We start from the raw sequence: 20,383 nt of genomic DNA on the forward strand, positions 1-20,383 counted from the left end.
GACTGTAGACGTGTAGTCATCGTGACAAGTTGAACTGTAAAAGCTCATACATCCAGAATTGGCGCACTGCAGAAATTGAGCACTAATTCCTAACGGGTCATACAACCGGTTCCAAATGTCTGGAGGCCTCCGGCAACGTCGACTTTCTGCCGGAAGCTCATCTGACAACATTTCCTGTTTGGGCGTGTCGTATTTCGGAATAAAATGTTTGAGATGTGTCGTTTCATGTTTACATTAGAATTGTTACATTGAGAAAATAGCAACTCCAACGCATTTATTAGTTTGAAACCCATAATACTAAGTGTAAATGTTGTGCGTTCACTTGCATTTCGAGGTTAAAACTAAATTACTGCCTTGTACATCCGTTTGACAGCATGTCATCTGCAATGTCTTTGGAATGATTTACTGTTGCCAGTTCAGAAATTCTTGAAATGAAATCTACACCACCCTCTACAATTTAATAAAAAAAAAAAAAAATCCGGACTCCAGGGGGTAATGCAATTGTCAAAGAAATAAACTTAAAAATTACTGTCGTCACAACATTTTTCCAGTAAATACTCATCTCATTTTATTTTGAAAGCTTTGGGCCGGAAGTTGCATTGCTTTGGCGTGGCTGGAAAGAAATAGACGCGCATTCAGCTAGTGGGGCGAACCTCTGCTATGGCTGAGGTAAGTGTTTTTGACTTATTTGATCTGAAAATCCTGCGTTAGATTAATCTTTAATCGGATTTACACGTTTGGTGAGGTTTGTTGCTTTGGGTAATGATTAAAGCTTAGATTGCCATATTTTCTAGCGACGGTATTGGTCGTCAGCGCAAGCTAATATTTTTTAAGCTAACATTAGCCCATAACTAGTGATGTGCGATACCACTGATTTCCTTTCCGATCTGATACCAAGTAATTTTCAGGGTGGTATCGACGATACTGATCCGATACCGATACTTTGTACAAAAACGTATTTTATTTATTGTATCTCAAATTATAGCATCATAATGATTGCAGGACATCAGATTACTTGTTCTTATCACTTAATGCAGAGTTCATCATATATAAATAAAAAAACTGAAGTTGTGGCTATCTGAACACCTTGCCTGCCTGCAGCACTAAAGGACTCCGTGAGAGACGTCTGTCTCGCCCTAGCAGCACCTGTCCCTCTCTTCCTCTTCAGTTCGCCTCAACATACGCTTGTCATATTCTGTGATATGATTTACTCTGAGGTGTTTGACAAGGTTAGTGATGTTGCCACAACCATACATGCCAACCCTCGCGATTTTTCCGGGAGAATACCGAATTTCAGTGCCCCTCCCAAAAATCTCCTGGAGCCACCATTCTCCCGAAATTTTCCCGATTTTCCACCCGGACAACAACATTGAAAAACCATATCGCAGAATTCATAGCGCGGCCCAGCCAATTCCAGTTTCCAACAACGGTGGCAGCTACTTAGTTTTAATATTACTCTTATTTCTCTTTCTGGGTCGCAAAAAACCTTTTAACATATTTACACAGAATGTAGCTGTGTAAACTTCAAATATCTGAGCCAACTGACACATCGTTTTCAATCCCCCGCGGGCTTTCGCTACTCGGGTTAAACATGATATATAAGTCACTTTGATAACTTAAAAATGTTATTGTTTGGCTTTTTCAGTGTTTTATTTGTTCGTGAGCAAATCGGTTTGGCTGAGATTAAAATGATTAGATTAGATTAGATTAAATTAAATTTAACTTTATTAATCCATCGGGTGGGTTCCTCCAGGGTTTTCACACAGCCGAATAAACATCAAACAGAAAACTAATTAAACAGAAGAGTTTACGCCAGTGTCCGGTTATATTTTAGATAGCAAGGAGCAGACGGCAGTTTCACTCCACCAATGGAGCCTGTGACGTACTACCCGGCTTTCTTTAGACCGCGAAGGGCGGGTCCTCAGGTGGAAGCAGCCTCTGAATTTGGACACCCCCGCTGTTTCCGGGCCGGCCAATAATAACGGTGATATTTAACATATTTTATCCGATAAATAAACCCTGTAAAAGGTACAGAAATGCCCCCCCCCCAAGCAGCCCTTTTGAATGTCTCCCTAGTATGGCCACAACACCTCACTCTTGGAGCACTTTTTTTGCCACATGTATAGCAAACCACGTCTCAGCTGTTTGTGGAGGTAAAATACATCCGCACAATTACGCTCAGCCATTGTTGTGAGTGCGCGCCAGGGGGCGGCCAGACATTTATACAGCCGTATTTCACACATGACTATGAAAGGCGGAAGAGGAAGTAGTTCCTTTGAATGTAGACAATCCGAATGTTACAGTTTCTTTCCACTGTGTTGCTGTTAATGATAAACTACAAATTAACCCTAAATTACTAAAATATCGATATTTTAATGTGAGAATCGATTCTAGAACATAAATGATTGGTATCGGAGGAATCGATATTTCAGGATCGATCCGCACACCACTACCCATAACCGAAGCGGGTGTTGGTTTGAAGTGTAGTTTTTGACAATTTCCAACATTATAAATAGTTATTTTCATCATAGGGTCATAAAAAAGCCAGCTGTTACGATGACTGTTTGCTTTTAGGTTATGTAATGTAGTGTGTGTCTGGTTAACGTTGGATATTAGTACTGTTCGGATAAACAGAGTTTAGGTGTTGTTAGCTTACAACAGATGCTTGCTTTTCCAACCATTCTGCTCATTAAATTAATATGCATAAGAGTAAATTCTTTGTGTAGACCCACAGCTTACAGGACCTCCAGCAACCAGCTGTGTCCTCCAAGGTGTTCATCCAAAGAGACTACAGCTCAGGCACCATATGCAAGTTCCAGACCAAGTTCCCCTCAGAGCTTGAGTCAAGGGTATGTACAGAGTTAACCTCCATGCCATGGTTGTTTCCTCACTGCTTTAAGTTTATGTTTTTAAAACTGCTCCTGTGGTTTCAGATCGATAAGCAGCAGTTTGAGGAGACCATTCAGACGCTAAACAACCTGTATGCAGAAGCAGAAAAACTCGGGGGGAAGTCCTACCTGGAGGGCTGTCTGGCTTGCCTAACGGCCTACACCATCTTCCTCTGCATGGAAACACATTATGAAAAGGTAAAACAAAAAAAGGGTTCACATCAGAGTCTTATGTTATGGGTCACTGTACCTCAAATCATTGTGGAACTTCTGCTGAACCATAGCATATTTGGCTCAAAATTGTATGTTTCAAGGCATGACAATGTATATACATGTATATAGTGATTTCTGTGAGATTTTACCTTCATATATCAAATAGAACTATTTGAAAAACGTTCTGTCCACATTTCAATTTTTGAGGCATGAATATCTCAGAATATTATCTATTAAAATAATGAACCCAAGTTTTCATTCCCCCCTCCCCCCTCCAAAGGCCAACTGTCTTGGAGTAGTTTTATAATATAGGTTGTGTTTAAAATGTACTAAGAGGTTTAACAACTTCACAAGTACAGATGTAATTTTTCTTGTGCATGAAAATAAATTTAGCAACACAAATAAGAGGGCATTAATAGCTTGTCTCACGCGACTGGTTGTTGTGTCTACACGCACTGGGTAGTCAGATTAAAGACCCTGACCTTAAATGCCTCTAACCCAAACCTAACCCTGATAACTGCCTCTTAGTGTATTTTAAACTTAACCTGAATTAAATGACTTCTCTAGGGCAACGTGCACACTTACAGAGTGACTGTTAAAAAAAAAGAAAAAAAAAAAGATGGAATGACTCTTACATCGCCCTCTTTCTGTGCTCAGGTGTTAAAGAAGATTGCCAGATACATTAAGGACCAGAATGAGAAGATCTATGCTCCCAGAGGCTTGCTGCTGACTGACCCCATAGAGAGAGGCCTCCGAGTTGTATCCTTAATTCAGTTGCATGCTTACTAGAGCTAAGTTCTGTTATAACAACAGTCATCATGCCCCACAAACCACCAACCCTTGGTCTATTTATACCTATATACTCAAACAGCGTATTTCTGTCACTTTGTGAGCACCTCAGTTACACATTAAGTCAAATATAAATGTTTATTGACTTTATTGATTTCATTTTATATCTCTACAGTAGTTAAGTATGCTTTTGTTCTATAGACAAAGGTGGATTATCTTCAGTTACTCTACCCTTTTTTAAGAATCACGTGAGAATTGTAAGCTGGAGTCATGTGGCAGTGAATCTGGTTAAATTGTGTTGTATATTGAATGAATTGAGAAATGTTGGAAAAATAAATATAAGTAAAAGTAAAATCAGTGTCTACAACCTGTAGATTTTAATAAAAGTACTGATATTTGTGGCAGTTGTTTCAGAAACATTGCAAAAAGAAATCGGAGTATATTTTATGCATTTTTTTCCCCCTTCCTAAACACAGATTATTTTTGTTGATCACATAGCACTTTGTATTGGCCTTAACTTGTTCTCTTCAAGGTTGAAATTACCATCTTTGAAGACAGAAGTATTGGCTCTGGAAGATAAAAGAATCCATTCAGGTGCAGCTTTGATAAAGATTTGACTTCGCTCCACTGTGTTGTTCATTTCTATTGTTAAGGAAATCTTTATAATTCAACTGCATAATATAAAATAAGCCAAGACAACACTAGAAATGTGATTTACTTTCAGTTGTAACAGGGTTCTCTCTCTCCCTCTCTCTCTATTGCTCTACTCTGTAGGTTGAAGACTCCTTATCTTTCTGACAGCACATAATCAGAGTCCCGCTTCACCTAAATGTTGTATAGAATTTTGATCTGATCCTCTTTTTTCCCCCCTGTTATTTATAAGTGCTCTACTTTCTGCCTAACCTTATATGTTTATAAATGTCTTCATGTCTTTTTATACTCATCATGACCTTAGTTGATAAAGACCAGTCTCTATGAATTGTGCCATTGTGTTAAATGCCATTTTTGATTATGGTAGTTTTGTGTGATTTGACTTGTGTGTTTTATAAAAGACAAAGTAAAAAAAAAAAACCCTCAAAAACCATTACTGCTGTAGAAACAGGTTGGGATGGAGTTGTTGGTATGGTTTGGGGTAGTTCTCCACACAATGTGTTTAGCCACATTACGGTTGTTGGCATTGATGATGCAGATGTTCTATCCGTGTATGAATGTCACCTTTTTTCTTGTGCTGGAGCAGATCATGTCTTTTTCACACTTGCATATTGGGATTTGTGAGCTGAAGTTGGGTGACTTCCAAGATGGAGCATGTTTACCTTTTTAATAAGATCACTTCAATAGTAACATGTCCTTCTCCTTCACTAAAATCTTCCTGAATCGTGCTCATCAGCCCTACATGTTTGTCAAACTTCCTGCAATGTTGCAAACAACATCCCCTTGTTCACAATCACCAAACAGTCCGTGATTGCTGTATATGGTGTTCGGACAACTGGTCTACTTTTCTTACAATTATTATGGTTTATCTAAATAAATAATAATTTCCTGAAAACTGTTGGGCTGCTGTTGATTAATTTCAGAGTACGCATTTATTACACATTTAGTTTTTTTCTTTTAAAAGAGAATGAGATGTGATATTTTGTGTTTGACACATTTCACTCACGATAAATATGAAAACTTTTATTTTGAAGTAGTCAGAGCGGAAGTCCCACTGCGTTGGTCTGACCCAAGTCAACGTTTGTTTCCGGAAGCCAAAGGATACTAGCTACCCTGCGACTTTTATTTGTAGGCGCTTTCCCTTGTTCGAGCTCTCCATCGTGCTGAAACTACAACAAATCAATACTGTACGCTTCAGCCTCAGCTGTAAGAGTATTCGATTTAATATTCACAGTTATTAACCATAGCTAGAAAGGCGGTTAACATTAGCACCACTCATGAATTAATGTTAAGCAAAGAAAGCTAGCTTTGGTTTAACTTTTAATTGCACATGTAAACACCGAAGATGCAGCTAGTTTTACGTGTTTGTTTGGCATTAGCAAACGCTTAATATTGCCTTGTTCAAGTTATGTTGCTGGCTAGCAGTGGTGATCACTGTCACTTTTCATTTTGATTTTTAATTAGGACGAGCGAGGAAGTTCACTTCACCCTGTTGTCAGCAGGACCCGACTTTCTTTCTCCGTCCACCCTGGCGTTCCCCTGTTTCGATGGAGTGTATCTCCCAAAACAAGAAAACAACTTCTTGCATCATGTCCTGGATGAGCTGGAAACATACCAACAGAAAAACAGCCACAACAGGTAAAGTTAAGAAAGATGGAGCAACCCGAGCAGTTTCATCACATGAAGTGATCACTTCCTTCTCGGTTATAGTGATTTATTAGTGAACGTGTTTAGTAAACATACACAGGTTAACACTGTGTAAACAAATGGCACATGTGTTGAAACTCCGGTTTCCTACATTCTAAAGAAAACGAATAGGATAGAAACAGACAGTCATGCCTGATTATCACTGTGCCTTTTGTTTCATTAAGGAGATAATAAACACAGGCACGGGAAATCAAAATATCAGATCAGAAATTAAAAAAAAAAAAACAATGTAGAATACTGGGTATCATATTCAGATTTTCTACCACGGAAGCCAGTTGTCTCGATTTGCTTGAACCTCAATTTTTTAATACATTTTTAAATTCTCTTTCTTTACTGAGCTACATTACTGTAACCATTTTCACTCATGCACTTGAGCCTAGACACAAACACAAAGTGAGTTCAGAATCACTTACCCTAGCACTGGCAGTCAGGATGTGATCACACGAAGATGGTTAGCAGCCTGCTGAGTTAACGCAGAGTTTACCCTGTGTGTGCACATTTACTGATAACTGTACTGGCCACAAAAGGGCTGATTTTCCAAATCAAGATTAAACTATTAAACATGTAGCGCTTTGGTCAGTGAGACTGGGAAAAAGTTACTGTATTAATAAGTTTGGCCTATTTGAGGCCAAGAAAATAAGTGAGCAAAAATGCTGAATCTAAGTTAACAGACCTCAGAACAGAACTCTGTCATTAAAACATGGAAGAATCTGATGCATTAAAATCATGTAGTTTAATAATTCAAGCTTAAAATTCAGTTTTTATTTTTTCAGCTGCAGCCTCAGTGTTGTCTGCCAATCTGAGAATAAATGATAAATATAAAAACAAAATTAAAACGTAGCTTAGTCTATTTGGTTATTTGAAATAAGGTCAAGTACTAATAGGTGCTCTGCTTTACAATCAGATATTGATGCTTATACAGAAATATAATTGTAGTTATAAAACAATAATTAATTATATCAATAAAAGTCAAGGAATAAAGTTACATATGGGAATCTGTATTCAGTACCGTTGTTCATCGGGGAAACCCAAAGTCATTAGAAAAACTTGAGACCCTCTTAGTGTCTGTGCACAGAAATCCGAGGGATCTTCCTGGAATGGTGACACTATTTTCTGGAGAACTGATTCTTTCCAAAAGATGTCAGCGTCTGCATGTCCAAACTGTCAAGTAGTGTTTCAATTTAGGGTCATGGGGTGAACTGGAGCTTTATCCACCTTCCACTGGGCGAGGTGCACTGTTGATGTATTGCCAGTCTAATACATTGGTCGTGCATAGAGACAGACAACTATTCAAACTTAAGGCCAATTTAGAACCATTCATTAACACAGCATGTATACCGTTAGGCTCTGGGTGAAAGCTTAAATACACCTATACAAACACAGAGAGAACATGCAGTGGGCATTTTTCCTGTCCTGTCGCCATGCTAGCCCCCCAATCCTGGTGTTTCCAAACAATCTGAGTCCATAGAATTTCCAAAACTCAATTTTAGTGCTCCTGAAATGCCAGAATAGTATGGGAGCTCAGCATAAAATCAGTTTTAGCCATTATTATGGGGTTGAACTTTGGTTCATAGAGGCAATATTAAAAAAAAGGCACTGCAGCTATGAGAAAAATGTCTAGTCATCATGAAAGCATTATTCTAAGTCCCCAAACTATAATGAGCCTGTTAATGGGTCTAATAAAAACTGTTTAACCAAATATTGAATTGCAAAGTTCTTTCAGATTTTTATGTTAACAGTTTACTTTGGAGTTTTCTGTGATTGTGTTTGAAATTTATGTTTTGTGTGTTTGTTTATAACACATCTTTAATGTGTACTGTGATCTTTAAGCCTAATCGCTCCAAGAACTATGTGAATAAAAATGCTGCTGTGTTTACTTGATCAAATAATGTCTGCTACCTTGTGTGTCCCTGTCCAGTGTGCTGCTGTTTCCTCCCTTACCCAGCAGACTGCGATACCTGATTCACAAAATCATAGAAGACCTGCCAGAGCTCACCACCTTCTCAGTAGGGGAGAGCTGGTGCCGTAGGGTGGTGGTCTGCCCTTGTGAGCTCAGGTTTGTTGGCCAAACTTTGGTCTGTATGTCTTATGCATTTTTGAAAAAGACGTTTATTAACTTTAAGAAAAAATGTTTCTGTAGGAGTGAGGTAGAGGAAGACAGCGACTTGGAGAGCAACAGCAGCTTGTGTGAAGAGCCCCTAAGTATTAGGGAAGAGAGGGAACGCAATATCAAGCCTAAACCTTCAATCCCACCACGAAGCCGAGCACCTAAGAGGCCCGACAAGCCCCTCTACATGCCACGAGCCGCTCGAGAGAGGCTGTCGTTACGAAACTCACAAGGCTCCACAGCTGGCTCTGAGTCATTGAGTTCAGCTTGTGTTGATAGAAGCTCTGTCAACAGTTTGTCTGACTCTTGTACTTGTCCTGAATCTATAGAAAACACAAAGCACTCACTATCTAAACAGGAATCATTCCCCAGTGTAGCAGACAGAGTCCCTAAACTGTCTGCAGACAGTTCAGCAATGTGTCCTCATGAAGAAGAAAAGTTGGTGCTCAGGCTGGATGAAGATGAAGCTTCAGTCTTGGAACAGACTCAGTCCCAGTTTGCTGAACTGACTGTGGAGGAGGATGAGAAGGAGAAGGACGAGACTGCAAGTGTGTCACGCAGTCTCCAGACAGAAGACGCAAGCACAGACAAAGATGGTGTAACTGCAGAGGTCAGTTCTCACAGACTTAATTTCATGGTGTGGATGTATGCATACAGTCTTTTAGTGTTGCTGTACTTGCTGCCTTTTGGATTAATCTGTGCATTTCAGAAACTTAAATATAATGGTAACATTACATATATGTGTTTCTTATTTTAGATCAAGGCACATCTAAAAGAAGGAGTCTCTGTTGCCATTGAGCACATCCACAATGACTACTCTATGTATGAGAATGTTTCCATCGACTCAGACGACTTTCGCCACGTGATTGAGATCTATGACTTCCCGGTTATGTTCAAGACCGACGACCTTCTTGATGCTTTCTCAGAGTACAGGTGAGAGATGACACACCTGTTCACTGCTCTGTCCCTTTGTTTCCAGTCATATTTTATTTTACAATGTGGCCCACGTACGAGTGAAAGTTCTCTTTGTGATAGTGTAAAGGAGTTTAATGACACATTTAATCCCTCAGATATTTTAATATTAAAAAAAAGAAAGAAATATAATTTCAACAACACATCTCAGTTTTTCTGCATGATAAAGAAATGCTGCTTTGGGCAAAAAGTGTAAGAAATAAATACGTATGAATGTTACAGAAAAAGTTCTGTTAGGTGTGCAGACGGCCTTTTAATTCAAATGAAATGAAATGAAAATGATCATTTTTGTTACAGAATGTCCTCTTTTTAAAAAAAACAAAACAAAAACCCTTTGAACCTGCTACAAAACCCATAAATTTCCACAGTTGATAGTGAAAAAAAACTGGAAATTTCTGTTATTCAATGGTTTGTCTATTAGTTATTTACTTTGGTGTAGTATGAATGGTCATGCATGAGGTCTTTATCAGTGGGAAAAGCTATAAAACATGTGAAAACACAGTTAAATGTCTAAAATTTACATCCTTCTTCCCATTTTCCAAAGCTGTCCAAGATTGCTAGGCCAGATTGGCTGATCCTGGCCCCCAGACCTTATGTTTGACACCCTTTGTCTAGAGTGTTCTGCTGTGAAACCATATATAACCATATATAATTCATTGTACACAACAAATCTGTCAATGCTTTCAACTGTCACCTTTAATATGAAACGTACATGAATGTATATATTCTAAAAATGTCACTAAAAACTGAACCATAATATGGTACAATTACACAGGTATATATTACTTTAGCTATCTCAGTTTTCGTTGAAACCGTCTGATGTAAATCCAGAAAATATCTCACCCTCAACCGACTGATGTGGCCACAAAATTGCTTAAAGTGCTCTCTGTCTGCCTCAGTGATGGTGGAATGAAGATCAAGTGGGTGGACAACACACACGCTTTAGGGATTTTTTCCAGCGAGTCAGCAGGTGAGCGCTTTCACTGCACGATGAATGAGATGTTGGGTTTGAGGTTTAAAGCTTATGATGTGAATAAAAAAAGAAATGTGTCTTCTTACAGCACTCCATGCTCTCTCTATCTGCCACCCACTGCTAAAGGCGCGAGCACTGGCTGATGGGAGTAAAAAAGCTCAAGGCAAGGCCATCAGACGAGCAGGTGGGAGATCCATAGCAGCGATATATAATGTATAATATGGCGTTTTTGGTTTTTTTTTAACAATATGGTTGTTTATGTGCCTCCTTCCAGAGTTCATCCAGCCAGTGAAGGAACGTCCGAGGACAGACTGTGCTGTTGCTAGGCGGATGGTAACCAGAGCCTTGGGCATTCAGGGGCGAGGCAGAGTGCAGCGATATTGAGGAGTGCCAACATCCACTACAGGTGAGCGCGCTAATAACAGCGACAGGTTAGGTTTTAGGTTCCCGCAGCTCACATGTTGGAAATATTTTTATGACACAGAAGCACTTGTTACTTGTCAAGCATTTCATTTTATTGAAAACATAATGCTTTCCCACATTCATCCATGCATACAAAATAAAAACAGACAGCAACCAACAAGTATCCTTGAATTGCCACATTTAGAAAAACAAAATGTACAAAACCACGAAGAGGCATTTTCACATACATGTGTGGTTGTTACAGCACTTCCACAATGTAATCAAATTCCCTGATGGTAATAATTTAACACAACTCAGACACCGATAAAGAAAGGGAGAGGATGTGCAGAACAAGAAGATGAAAATGTGTGTGTGGTGTGAATAAATTAAAAATATTTTCAGAAATGTATGTGTCAAGTATGTGAAAGGCTCTTTGCAAGATGTTGGTACATTAAGTGCACGGAGGCTCTAATAGAAATTTTAAAATGAATCCTGTTTTCAGTTTGTTATAATGAATCCCTCTGAGAGCAGGAGTTACTTATCAGACATGCTGTATCCACAGATTGTAGCACATTGCTCTGCAGAGATAATCATAGTCATGTAATGTATTATTATTAAAACTGCTCACAGTTTTGAGTCAGTAATTCCTTTAACTATTTACTGTTGAGGCAAATGTCTCTCGGTTCAGCTGCGAGGCAACAGTACAGGCTGTAGCACCAGATTACGCACAACACTATTTTCACCCGTTCAAACAGAGCTCAGTCCAAGAGTCGTGGTCTCTCATGTCGTGATTTTTCTTTGGTTTAAAATGTTCTCCCAAACACTGGAAACTTTTACGCAGGCGGCCCTCGTTGGCATGGGTTATTTAACGAGTTACCTGGCTACAATCCTCATGGCATCTCTCCTGGTAAATAAACATCAGATCAAATCTACACTGTACTAACACTTTTTGAACATCTGAATGCAGTTAATGGTTTAGTAAGCAAGCATTTCATTTTCCCATTGAGTCATTGTTTATTGTACCAGATGAGCCCAGAGCTCACAACAATCCAGCACTGCTCCAAGGAAGCACATCTGCCCAGGCCCCCCTCTAGTGGTTGTCAAATATTAGTCTGCACCCCCCCATCCACACCAATGTTGACCTGTCCTTCTCAGGTCTACCTGTGAGAAAGCTGGTTGGTAAGCAATCCAGGAAATGTTTCCTCCGTTTCTGAACTCAGTGTGCCACCTGTTAAGTCAGACAGGAAGAGGACAGTGAAGAGATTAGCAACAAAAGCCAAATGTTTTAGTTAAAGATCTCCTTGGCCTGTAAATGGTAAATGGCCTGTATTTATATAGCGCTTTACTAGTCCCTAAGGACCCCAAAGCGCTTTACATATCCAGTCATCCACCCATTCACACACACATTCACACACTGGTGATGGCAAGCTACATTGTAGCCACAGCCACCCTGGGGCGCACTGACAGAGGCGAGGCTGCCGGACACTGGCGCCACCGGGCCCTCTGACCAATTAAATCCTTATTAAACCCTTTATAAAGCTCCCGGGTAAACAGATGAATGTTAACAATTGCTTTAAAATGGATAAAAGTGCACCATTTGTTCATGAACGGTGATGTAATGTGATGATAAAGTGATAGCACGGCTATAAAAAAAAATCCAGTTTGTGATTTTTTTTTTACACTAAATTAGTAAAACCTTTGTCTAAAGACAGACTTTGTCCTTTTGTTTTCTACAAAAAGGTCCAGCAGAGGTCTGCCCTCCTTTCACTTCCTTTCCTTTCTCTGAAGAGACTCAAAAGTGGCCATGTTTGAATCTGTGACCATGCTGAGTGATGACTGCTCACCCTCACTGATCAGCACAGCAGGCACAGTTAAGAAGAGGCCTGAGAGTTTAATGCCCATGCCGCCATCATCATCATCCATCCTGAATGATCTTTGAGCAGGAGCTGCTGTGCTGTATTTGAAGCTGACCTCTGACCTTTGTACATTACTACGGTGGTGCCTCTTTTTCACTGTTAGCCTGACTAATAATGCAGTTATCATAGTGATTTCAGATGGGAGGCTTATTTTGATTTTATTGCATGCTGACTCAGAACCTGAAATTTCTTTCAAGGGTGTTTGATTTCCAGGCAGGTTTTTTTTTTTTTTTTTGTTTCAGATTAATTGGAAGGATCCATGGATGGATGAATGTGTTTTTTTTCCCCCCTGTTCTCACCCTGCTGATGCAGGTGATGAATTGGTTGTGTAATTCTACAGAAGTATTCATTCCTTTTTAACTTCATTTGAAGTATCTCAGGATTTGGTCAGAGAAGTACATTGTGTATAAGAGTAATGCAGATCCGCTAACAAACAGATTTCATAAATAAGATAAAACACTATTTGTTTTTTTTAATTCTAAGATTTTAAGTTTCCGTTTCTGTTTTAAAAAACACTTTTTTTAAAAGTTGTATAATAATAGATTGTTACCTGTGTAATTAACACACAAATACTTAAAGTATAAAGTTCTTCACATTACAGGAAGCTTTGGTAAGGAGCTTTGAAACGTTCAGTGTTACCTGTTCCTCTAATGTTATGTTGGCTTGTTTTAATGCCATTTTTTGTCACTGATGTCTCATCAAACATCTCCTGTTTGTAAAATATCAAAATGTCATTGAGAAACTGTAAAAGTTTGTATTTAGTAAAGGTTCTACATAAAAAGGCTTCCTCTGAAATCATCCTCTGTGCCTGTGAGTCAATTAAATCTAAATCTATTGAGTCGTTTCGGTGCTAAAGACGATTCTGCACAATTCTGTGAAAACAGGAAAACTACAAGTTTAATGTCATATTTTATATGACATAAGAAAAGTTTTTATTATGTAGACCTGTCCTGCACGATCCCAAAGTTAAAACTGCTGACTATGCTGCTGTGAACTGGGCACTTAAACATCACACAGATACAGTAGAACAGTTATTTTTATAAATGGTCAAATAAGGTTAGGAGAAGGGGAGTTAGCATTTAACGCTCAGACTATTCAGGTGCAGACTCTTTGTGGCTGAAAACCTCAGTATTAAACTGAGTTTGTTTAAATGTAGACCTTTCTAAAGTACAGTCCCAAGCACCACTATTTTTTTTTACTGAAGAATATTTCGTCTTTAATGCAGAGGGTAAAAAGATCCCTTTTACCTGTATGACAGTTATATGTCCACATCCGATGCCCATCGTATCGGGAGCGGCACTTCATTATGTTGTTAGTGTAATCTGATTCCGCGACCTCATGGTTTGGGTTAATTACAACCTGGAAGAAGGAAAAACAATGGTTGTTAAAGCATTTCTCTTGACACATTTCAAGTCTTTAATTAGTTTTTATGAGAACCAAATAACACAAGTGTAAAGACCAGCAATAGAATAAGATGATAATAGAATGACTGATAATGCACAAAAGAGACTGAAAGAGTTCATCCTTCATCTTAGATACTATAAATCTATGCTGGGCTAAATTTGTTCTAATATAAAAGTTTGACTTTAACCAACTCCTGCTCATTTGGTTTAGAACCGCAATCAGAGGCTCCTTGGGCTTACAGCCAGAAACAGGCAGATGCAGAGCTGTGGAAACTGTTCGTGCCTGTTTGATCTAGCAGACTCTGCTGGCTGGAGATGAGACATCTTTCCAGCAGCAGATGTGCCGTGTGGACTACAACCAGACAGCCACAGCAGACGTTTTACCTGCAAGATGTAGTCGCCGGGCTTCACGTCTGTGATGTCGATCCACTGGCAGTCAATGTCATGCCTGTAGGTATCCCAGCAGCCAACAGTGATGCCCTGTGCGCCGAAATTTGCACACTCGTACCTCTTTTGAATTCCTGGATTAGGAAAAGGTTACAAATTTTGTGATGAGGTCACGCTTATGCAGCCCAGTAAGCTCATTTCTCTCATTAATTAAAAAACATACAATAGATTACTAATATTATTGTATTTGAATGTATAATTTGCTAATATAAGGAGTGTCTGTATTTACCCTCATCACAATAGGTGTCTTCAAGACAGAAGCTGGCCTTGTGGCCCTCTGCCACTTTAGTGCCGTTCAGACTCATCAAGTCATAGTGGGTGAAAACTTCCATACTGTGGTAATGCCTTGATTATAAAAAAAAAAAAAAATCATTTCACACTAATATAAATGTTTGTAACATTTACACTTTTATCTAGTAGCTTTCCTGTCAGATAAGTTTGGCTTCCTCTGAATTTTTACAGGAAAAAGCAAAAAGTTTTCCGTTTGCACATATCTGTTCCAGATGCGTCACCTGTGACAGTCGTGCCAGACCCACGACTGAGGTGATGCCCGCGGTCTGAAGTCTGACTGGCCATTGTTGTGGATCTGGGAGGAGAAGCGAAGAAGGCGGCGGTAGGAGCTAGGGTCAGCTTTGTCAGCACTGCCGGACAGACAACGCTCTTCATGGGCACACTGCAGAGCATACATGGGTCTGTCCTCCAGATATGTGGTCTGCTCCACAACCTGAGCGTTCAGGACCAAGTCAGGGGCCGCTGCGAGCAACAAGGAATCGTGCTGATTTAGAGCATGAGGGTGCACAGAAACTTACACTGAAACTTTTATTACATTTATATTGAACAGCTACAAAACTACAAGTGTTTCATTCTTTTTAAGTGACCCAGTCACAACCCTCAGTCAGCATGTATTATACCAATGTCCTCAAACTATTTTTCAATTTCCACAATAAATACTTTAGAAACATAGCTTCTAACCCATGTAAGGTTCTAAATATATATGTTATGGTTTTCTGCAATTTCTTACTCATTGTACAAGAGACCCCAGCAGCAAAGCGTCCACCTCCTTTGGGACAGACAACATGTTTCCCGTGATGCAGGCACTGCTCCAGAGTCAGCTCAGTTCCTGAACACCTCACCCCGCTCATCACCACAGCATCAGCTGATGAGTCTCCTTGCCAGTACCATGTTTCCTGTTATAAGAGAAGCACAGGAAACACATTATACACTACACAGCATCAAGACTGATGCAAAGCTTGATACCCCTGTGTTACTGTTAAAAAGTTCAAAAACAGAGCTTGGCTATAACAAAACTCTCCAGCAACATATCTACTACAGTCCTGTATGTTTGTTTAATCTATACAAAACTTACTGCTGCTAAGCTATGCATATACAGCTAGGCTCACTTCTTTCTGTTAGCTGCAATCAAACAGATCAGCCTCCTCAAAGTGGTGTGGAAACAACATAATCTTATTTGTCCTCCTGTATTTAATTTTCAGACTTGCCATACCAGGTGTCCCACAAGCCAAATGTAGTCTAATCAAAGTATCTAGTACCCACACAGGGAGAGATGCTCTCTTATCCTCTCACGCCTGACTCAGCCTTATTACAACATTTTGCAGACCACAGGGAAAACCTTCTGTTAGGAAAACTCATACTTTCCATCATCTACCCAGGAAGTGGAGGAGTCATGAGAAGTAAATTAAGCTGAGGGATATGGATGTGGGAGTATTTGCTGGTGGGCTGAGGAGAAGGACAGACATAAAGCTGTATAGCTGTAAGCTCAGTGTCATTCTTTCCATCTGGTGGTGGGGTTTGCCTGGAGAAGCAGTTAAAAGTCAGACAGGAAAGAGGCTCTAGAGGGCCAGAGGTCCTGCTCTGTGATAGCAAAGAGTTAGTCATCTATTACTCTTAACACGATAACCCTTACGTAATGATAACTTACAGCTTTCGGTAATAAAGGGGACATGTTATTATAATGCCTGGACTGGACTAGATGACTTGGCATAGATAGGCACACTTTAGTCAGATAGCCCCCCTGCTGCTATAAATGCACCTCCCCATGATTCACACATATACTTTCCAGAAGATTTTAAACCACAAATGCAAAATGCTTTTAAACAGAAAAATAAAAAACCTAAGAGAGGTCTTAACACATCTCTCACATCATATTGTAAAGGGAGTTTGGGGTCTTCTTTAAAAATCAGGAAGGAAACGTAAGCAGGACAAGAGTAACGCTAGGAAGTAATGCCAGGGGCTTTACTGGTGGAGCGTCCACTAAACTTCAAACAAAATAAATCAAGCTCCTTCTCACCGCTTCCCTGCCCTCCTGTGCTCACTGTGTGCATTTGATGTTTGTAAGGAAGTGATGTCTTTCTTTTGCCCTCAGGGATCAATAAAGCTCAAGCTTATTAAAGTGAGAGTTAATGGTATTCACTGACTTTGAGCATGCTGAAAGTCTGTGCTGCAAAGATAAGCTCATTTTAAAAACGATTGGATGTAAGAGGGCTTAAAGGAAAACCTTACCTGAAAAGCATTGCTGGCAAAGCCCAAGCCCAGCTGTCTGCACACTACCATGGCCTCCATAGTCCCCCAGCTGTCACTGCACACCGTGCCCCACACCAAAGAGCCATTTCTCTCCCCCAGGACCTCCACACGGCCCTCATATGGGTTACGGCCGCCACTTAACCGAAGCTGAGGGAAGGGATATATACATTTAGGCATCTCCTGAACTGTTACACACACACAGTTTTTTGTTCTATATGGTAGACAGAGTTTACTCACTCTATTGTGGAAGCCCATGGCAGGAACATTACATTTGACTGCTGCATCTTCCTCATGGCTGCAGCCCAAAGAGTTAGGGTTGAAGTAGCACTCGGTCAGAGACTTTTCGAAACCGGAGCACTCCACCTCGTTCATGTGGACCGGTCCAATGCCTACAGGTACACATTAGGCACATTAACAAAGAGTACTGCTGTCATAAACTCCCTGCTGAGGTATTCATATTGTGTACATTACAGAGGAGAAAAGCTAGTTTCAGATTACTGGACAAAAGACGTGATCAATTTGGGTCACACAATGGTTTTTACAACCCTGTTTCCAAAAACGTTTGGATGAATTTACTGAAAATAGTAGATTATTGGATTTTGATCGTATTTTGAAAAATATAATTTTGTATTGAAATGGATTCCAGGAAAATATTTAGTTTTTGTTGTACCTGTCCCAACCTTTTAGTGACATGCTGTGCAATGTAAAACAAAACAGACAAAGAAACAAAACAACTCTTGGGAAATCACGACTAATGATGTTAATTAGCAACATGACTAAAATAAGTCCCCGGTCTGTGAAAGACCGCAGGACTTAGTATCATTAAAAAGCACTCTGGGGAGATGTCTGTTTGTATGGGGCAAGGCCAAAAACCAATATTAAATGTCTGTGTTCTTTGGACCGTTAACATTAAAAACAGACCCAGTTTTATAGTGGGAATTTGGAATTTCCGAAAGACAATGTGAGCAAATCCAGTGTTTAGATGGCACTTCAAATGCAAGTTTAAATTCTACCAGGCAAGGAAAGAACTTGAAAAAGATTCAGAATCGCATTTGCTTTGTCTGAGTCCAAGCTCATTTAAAATGGACTGAGATCAAGTGGAAAACTGTCCTGTGGGCAAACTAAAAACAACTGAAAAAGGAAAGGCCACCATCTGTAATGGTCTTGTGACACCTTACTGCACTTACTGTGAAGGCTCCATTAATGCTAAACAACACTTATAGATTATGGAGCAATGTTTGCTGACATTCGCATCTTTTTCAGAGAAGTTCTTCAATATTTTAGCAAGACAATGAAGATGTATTATTACATGTCCCTACAGAAAGAGTCCAGGTGCTAAATTTCAGTTTAGACATGTAACCTGATGGAAACGATAAAGGAGGCCTGAACTTGTTCAAACCTGTGATGCAACACAGCGATAAACATGCCTCTATTCTGTTTTTTTAAATTTACATTTTGCTGCTAATTTAAAATAATAATTTTTTTTAATAAAGCAATAAAATTCTCAAGTGAAACAGTTGACATGTTTTCTTTGCACTTCTTCAGTTTAAATCTATGGTTCGAATTGCATTCTGCTTTAAACGGCATCCTAACTTTTTGGGAACTAGAGCCGCAGGAAACACAAGCTTTTACTGCCAACTACTACAGACTAAAACAGCAGCTGTCTTACCTACCAGAGTGTTTTGTCTGTCCAAAGATATGTACTTATACTGCAAAGGAAACAAGCAGTCGCCTATGTCAAATGAAAATGAGACACGTAAGGCCTGTAAAAAATACAAATTCTCTCTCCACGTGGCACAGTTTCCACAATAACATGTGAGTGCTAACTTTATGCTGCTACTCTTCCCGTGAGATTGAGCAGGAATGTGATATAAGCTTGCAAAATAGTGACGGGGCGCCAATAGAGAGGTATAATTTAGTGAAACAGCAGGAACACAGTGCCATTGTAATCATGCAGCCAATATTAAGGTTTGACAAATGACTATAATCCGTGAAATCTATTTTATAATAACATGCATTTAAAAAATTACAAAATAGGATACATTTAGAAATTATTAAGCCCATCAATGCATAACACAAAACTGCTACACAAAGAGCGAAATCCTCTACCAGCTGAAAAAAGTAAATATGACATCCAGAAATTCTTCTTTTCATCCACTTCCCTCAATAGAGTAGAACAAATCCGGAAATCTACCAACATGCTTGTTTAGTCCACTTTGTTGACTTCTGAAAACAAACACAACGAGGTATTTCAAGAGTGTGTGGTGCCATCTTTGGATCCAGTGGTCAGCTCATAAAAAAACGAAAGAAAAAAAACGATCCCTCACATAACCTCGTATTTTCTCCAACAAAGAATTCCTTTTCTGTAACCCATAAAAGCTGTTCTCTGTACTGGAACATTTTGTGCACGTTTCTGTTTTGCTATGAGAATCAGGCAGAGAAAAAGGCAACTGTTCCAGTGAACATGTGATTCTCATAAGGCTGTGGTATATTTCATTTCACAGAATCAGGTCTTGGGTCAATGTATAAACATGAATGTGCTGCTCGATACATTCCCTAATGCCTTGATGTGCTGACTTAAGGTCTAGACTGACTGAGGTGAGAAAAAAAACAGACTGATCAGATTTAAGGTGGAAGGTCTCCAGTCCCGAGTCCCACACCTTTCATTTTCACAGCTGGGAATGAGGTCTGGTCAGGCTGTATTTGGGCTCTTGCTGAGTAAAACAATTTAAAAAGAAAATAATTCTATACCTACAACTATAGTTGTGTACCACTATATGCATCAATAATATGCTAGTGACAAATCTGTGAGTACCTTGTCCCATTCGGGCGCCAGTCAGGGCCTCTTTGGCGCTGCCGAACCCCAGCTCTCGACACACCACGGTGGCAGTGCGAATGTTCCAGTTGTCGTCACACACTGTTCCCCACTCTCCATTCTTCAGGACTTCCACTCGCCCCTCACCTATCATGGCACCACCCCTTAGACGTACTAGGGGTTGCTATGGAAACAGTACAATAAAAAAGCTAAAATTAGTGGATATCTTACAGAGAATGACCTTAAGGATTATAATTGTTATTACATTTTGGAAGAAAACTAGAACAGTTTAATGGATGATTGGATGAATTCATTTATTTATTTTTTTAGCTTGAAAACACTAAGAGTGAGCCTGAAAAGTTTACAAAACTAGACCTTCTTAATGATCTCAGCATCCAGTGAAGCAACACGATGGTTGATTGGCTATTAATACCCAGTAAATGTTGTAATCCATTACTGGACTTCTATATGAATACTGAACTATGTAGACAAACAAGAAATGTTTGTGCGTCTTATAATGCAGTGTAAACATGCAGCAGTATGCTCTATTTGTAAAGCA

General features: G+C 39.5%; 3 protein-coding genes across 4 annotated transcripts in view; 2 read left to right on the forward strand and 1 right to left on the reverse strand.

The window, feature by feature from the left end:
• On the forward strand, positions 1-5,436 carry LOC146669482 (golgin subfamily A member 7-like). 2 transcript variants are annotated; one of them, XM_085406101.1, is made up of 7 exons: positions 1-669; positions 1,102-1,229; positions 2,727-2,849; positions 2,934-3,086; positions 3,759-3,860; positions 4,423-4,484; positions 4,665-5,436. In XM_085406101.1, the coding sequence occupies exons 2-6, from the start codon at positions 1,203-1,205 to the stop codon at positions 4,468-4,470; spliced, it is 453 nt and encodes a 150-aa protein (XP_085262227.1). In that variant the 5' UTR covers positions 1-669; positions 1,102-1,202; the 3' UTR covers positions 4,471-4,484; positions 4,665-5,436. The 2 variants fall into 2 exon arrangements, with proteins under 2 accessions (XP_085262227.1, XP_085262228.1); XM_085406102.1 differs by lacking the exon at positions 1,102-1,229.
• On the forward strand, positions 5,233-13,418 carry r3hcc1 (R3H domain and coiled-coil containing 1). The gene is made up of 9 exons (XM_085407803.1): positions 5,233-5,285; positions 6,006-6,179; positions 8,167-8,304; positions 8,389-8,965; positions 9,113-9,288; positions 10,227-10,297; positions 10,389-10,484; positions 10,575-10,706; positions 12,443-13,418. The coding sequence occupies exons 1-8, from the start codon at positions 5,233-5,235 to the stop codon at positions 10,682-10,684; spliced, it is 1,395 nt and encodes a 464-aa protein (XP_085263929.1). The 3' UTR covers positions 10,685-10,706; positions 12,443-13,418.
• The window catches only part of loxl2a (lysyl oxidase-like 2a), a 25,646-nt gene continuing 15,986 nt past the window's right edge, over positions 10,724-20,383 (reverse strand). Inside the window, exons 6-14 of the mRNA XM_085406097.1 lie at positions 19,825-20,008; positions 17,247-17,398; positions 16,989-17,156; positions 15,490-15,655; positions 14,981-15,221; positions 14,698-14,813; positions 14,406-14,542; positions 13,866-13,977; positions 10,724-11,930 (exon numbers count right to left, since the gene is read on the reverse strand). Coding sequence (XP_085262223.1) covers positions 11,860-11,930; positions 13,866-13,977; positions 14,406-14,542; positions 14,698-14,813; positions 14,981-15,221; positions 15,490-15,655; positions 16,989-17,156; positions 17,247-17,398; positions 19,825-20,008 — 1,347 coding nt within the window. The 3' untranslated portion in view covers positions 10,724-11,859. The remainder of the gene's footprint in view (positions 11,931-13,865; positions 13,978-14,405; positions 14,543-14,697; positions 14,814-14,980; positions 15,222-15,489; positions 15,656-16,988; positions 17,157-17,246; positions 17,399-19,824; positions 20,009-20,383) is intronic.

The sequence above is a fragment of the Rhamphochromis longiceps genome, linkage group LG5, assembly GCF_057381845.1.
Source record: "Rhamphochromis longiceps isolate RC_006_pf linkage group LG5, R_longiceps_female_GT1.1, whole genome shotgun sequence".
NCBI classification, from domain to species: Eukaryota; Metazoa; Chordata; class Actinopteri; order Cichliformes; family Cichlidae; genus Rhamphochromis; species Rhamphochromis longiceps.

Excerpts from the sequence above, each read along its gene's own strand:
- LOC146669482 (XM_085406101.1), top strand. The coding sequence starts at position 1,203 with ATGATTTACTCTGAGGTGTTTGACAAG. Across the intron at positions 3,087-3,758 it reads TGGAAACACATTATGAAAAG|GTGTTAAAGAAGATTGCCAG; the intron begins GTAAAACAAAAA and ends TTCTGTGCTCAG. Across the intron at positions 3,861-4,422 it reads TAGAGAGAGGCCTCCGAGTT|GTTGAAATTACCATCTTTGA; the intron begins GTATCCTTAATT and ends GTTCTCTTCAAG.
- r3hcc1 (XM_085407803.1), top strand. The coding sequence starts at position 5,233 with ATGTCCTTCTCCTTCACTAAAATCTTCCTGAATCGTGCTCATCAGCCC. Across the intron at positions 6,180-8,166 it reads CAGAAAAACAGCCACAACAG|TGTGCTGCTGTTTCCTCCCT; the intron begins GTAAAGTTAAGA and ends GTCCCTGTCCAG. Across the intron at positions 8,966-9,112 it reads AAGATGGTGTAACTGCAGAG|ATCAAGGCACATCTAAAAGA; the intron begins GTCAGTTCTCAC and ends TTCTTATTTTAG.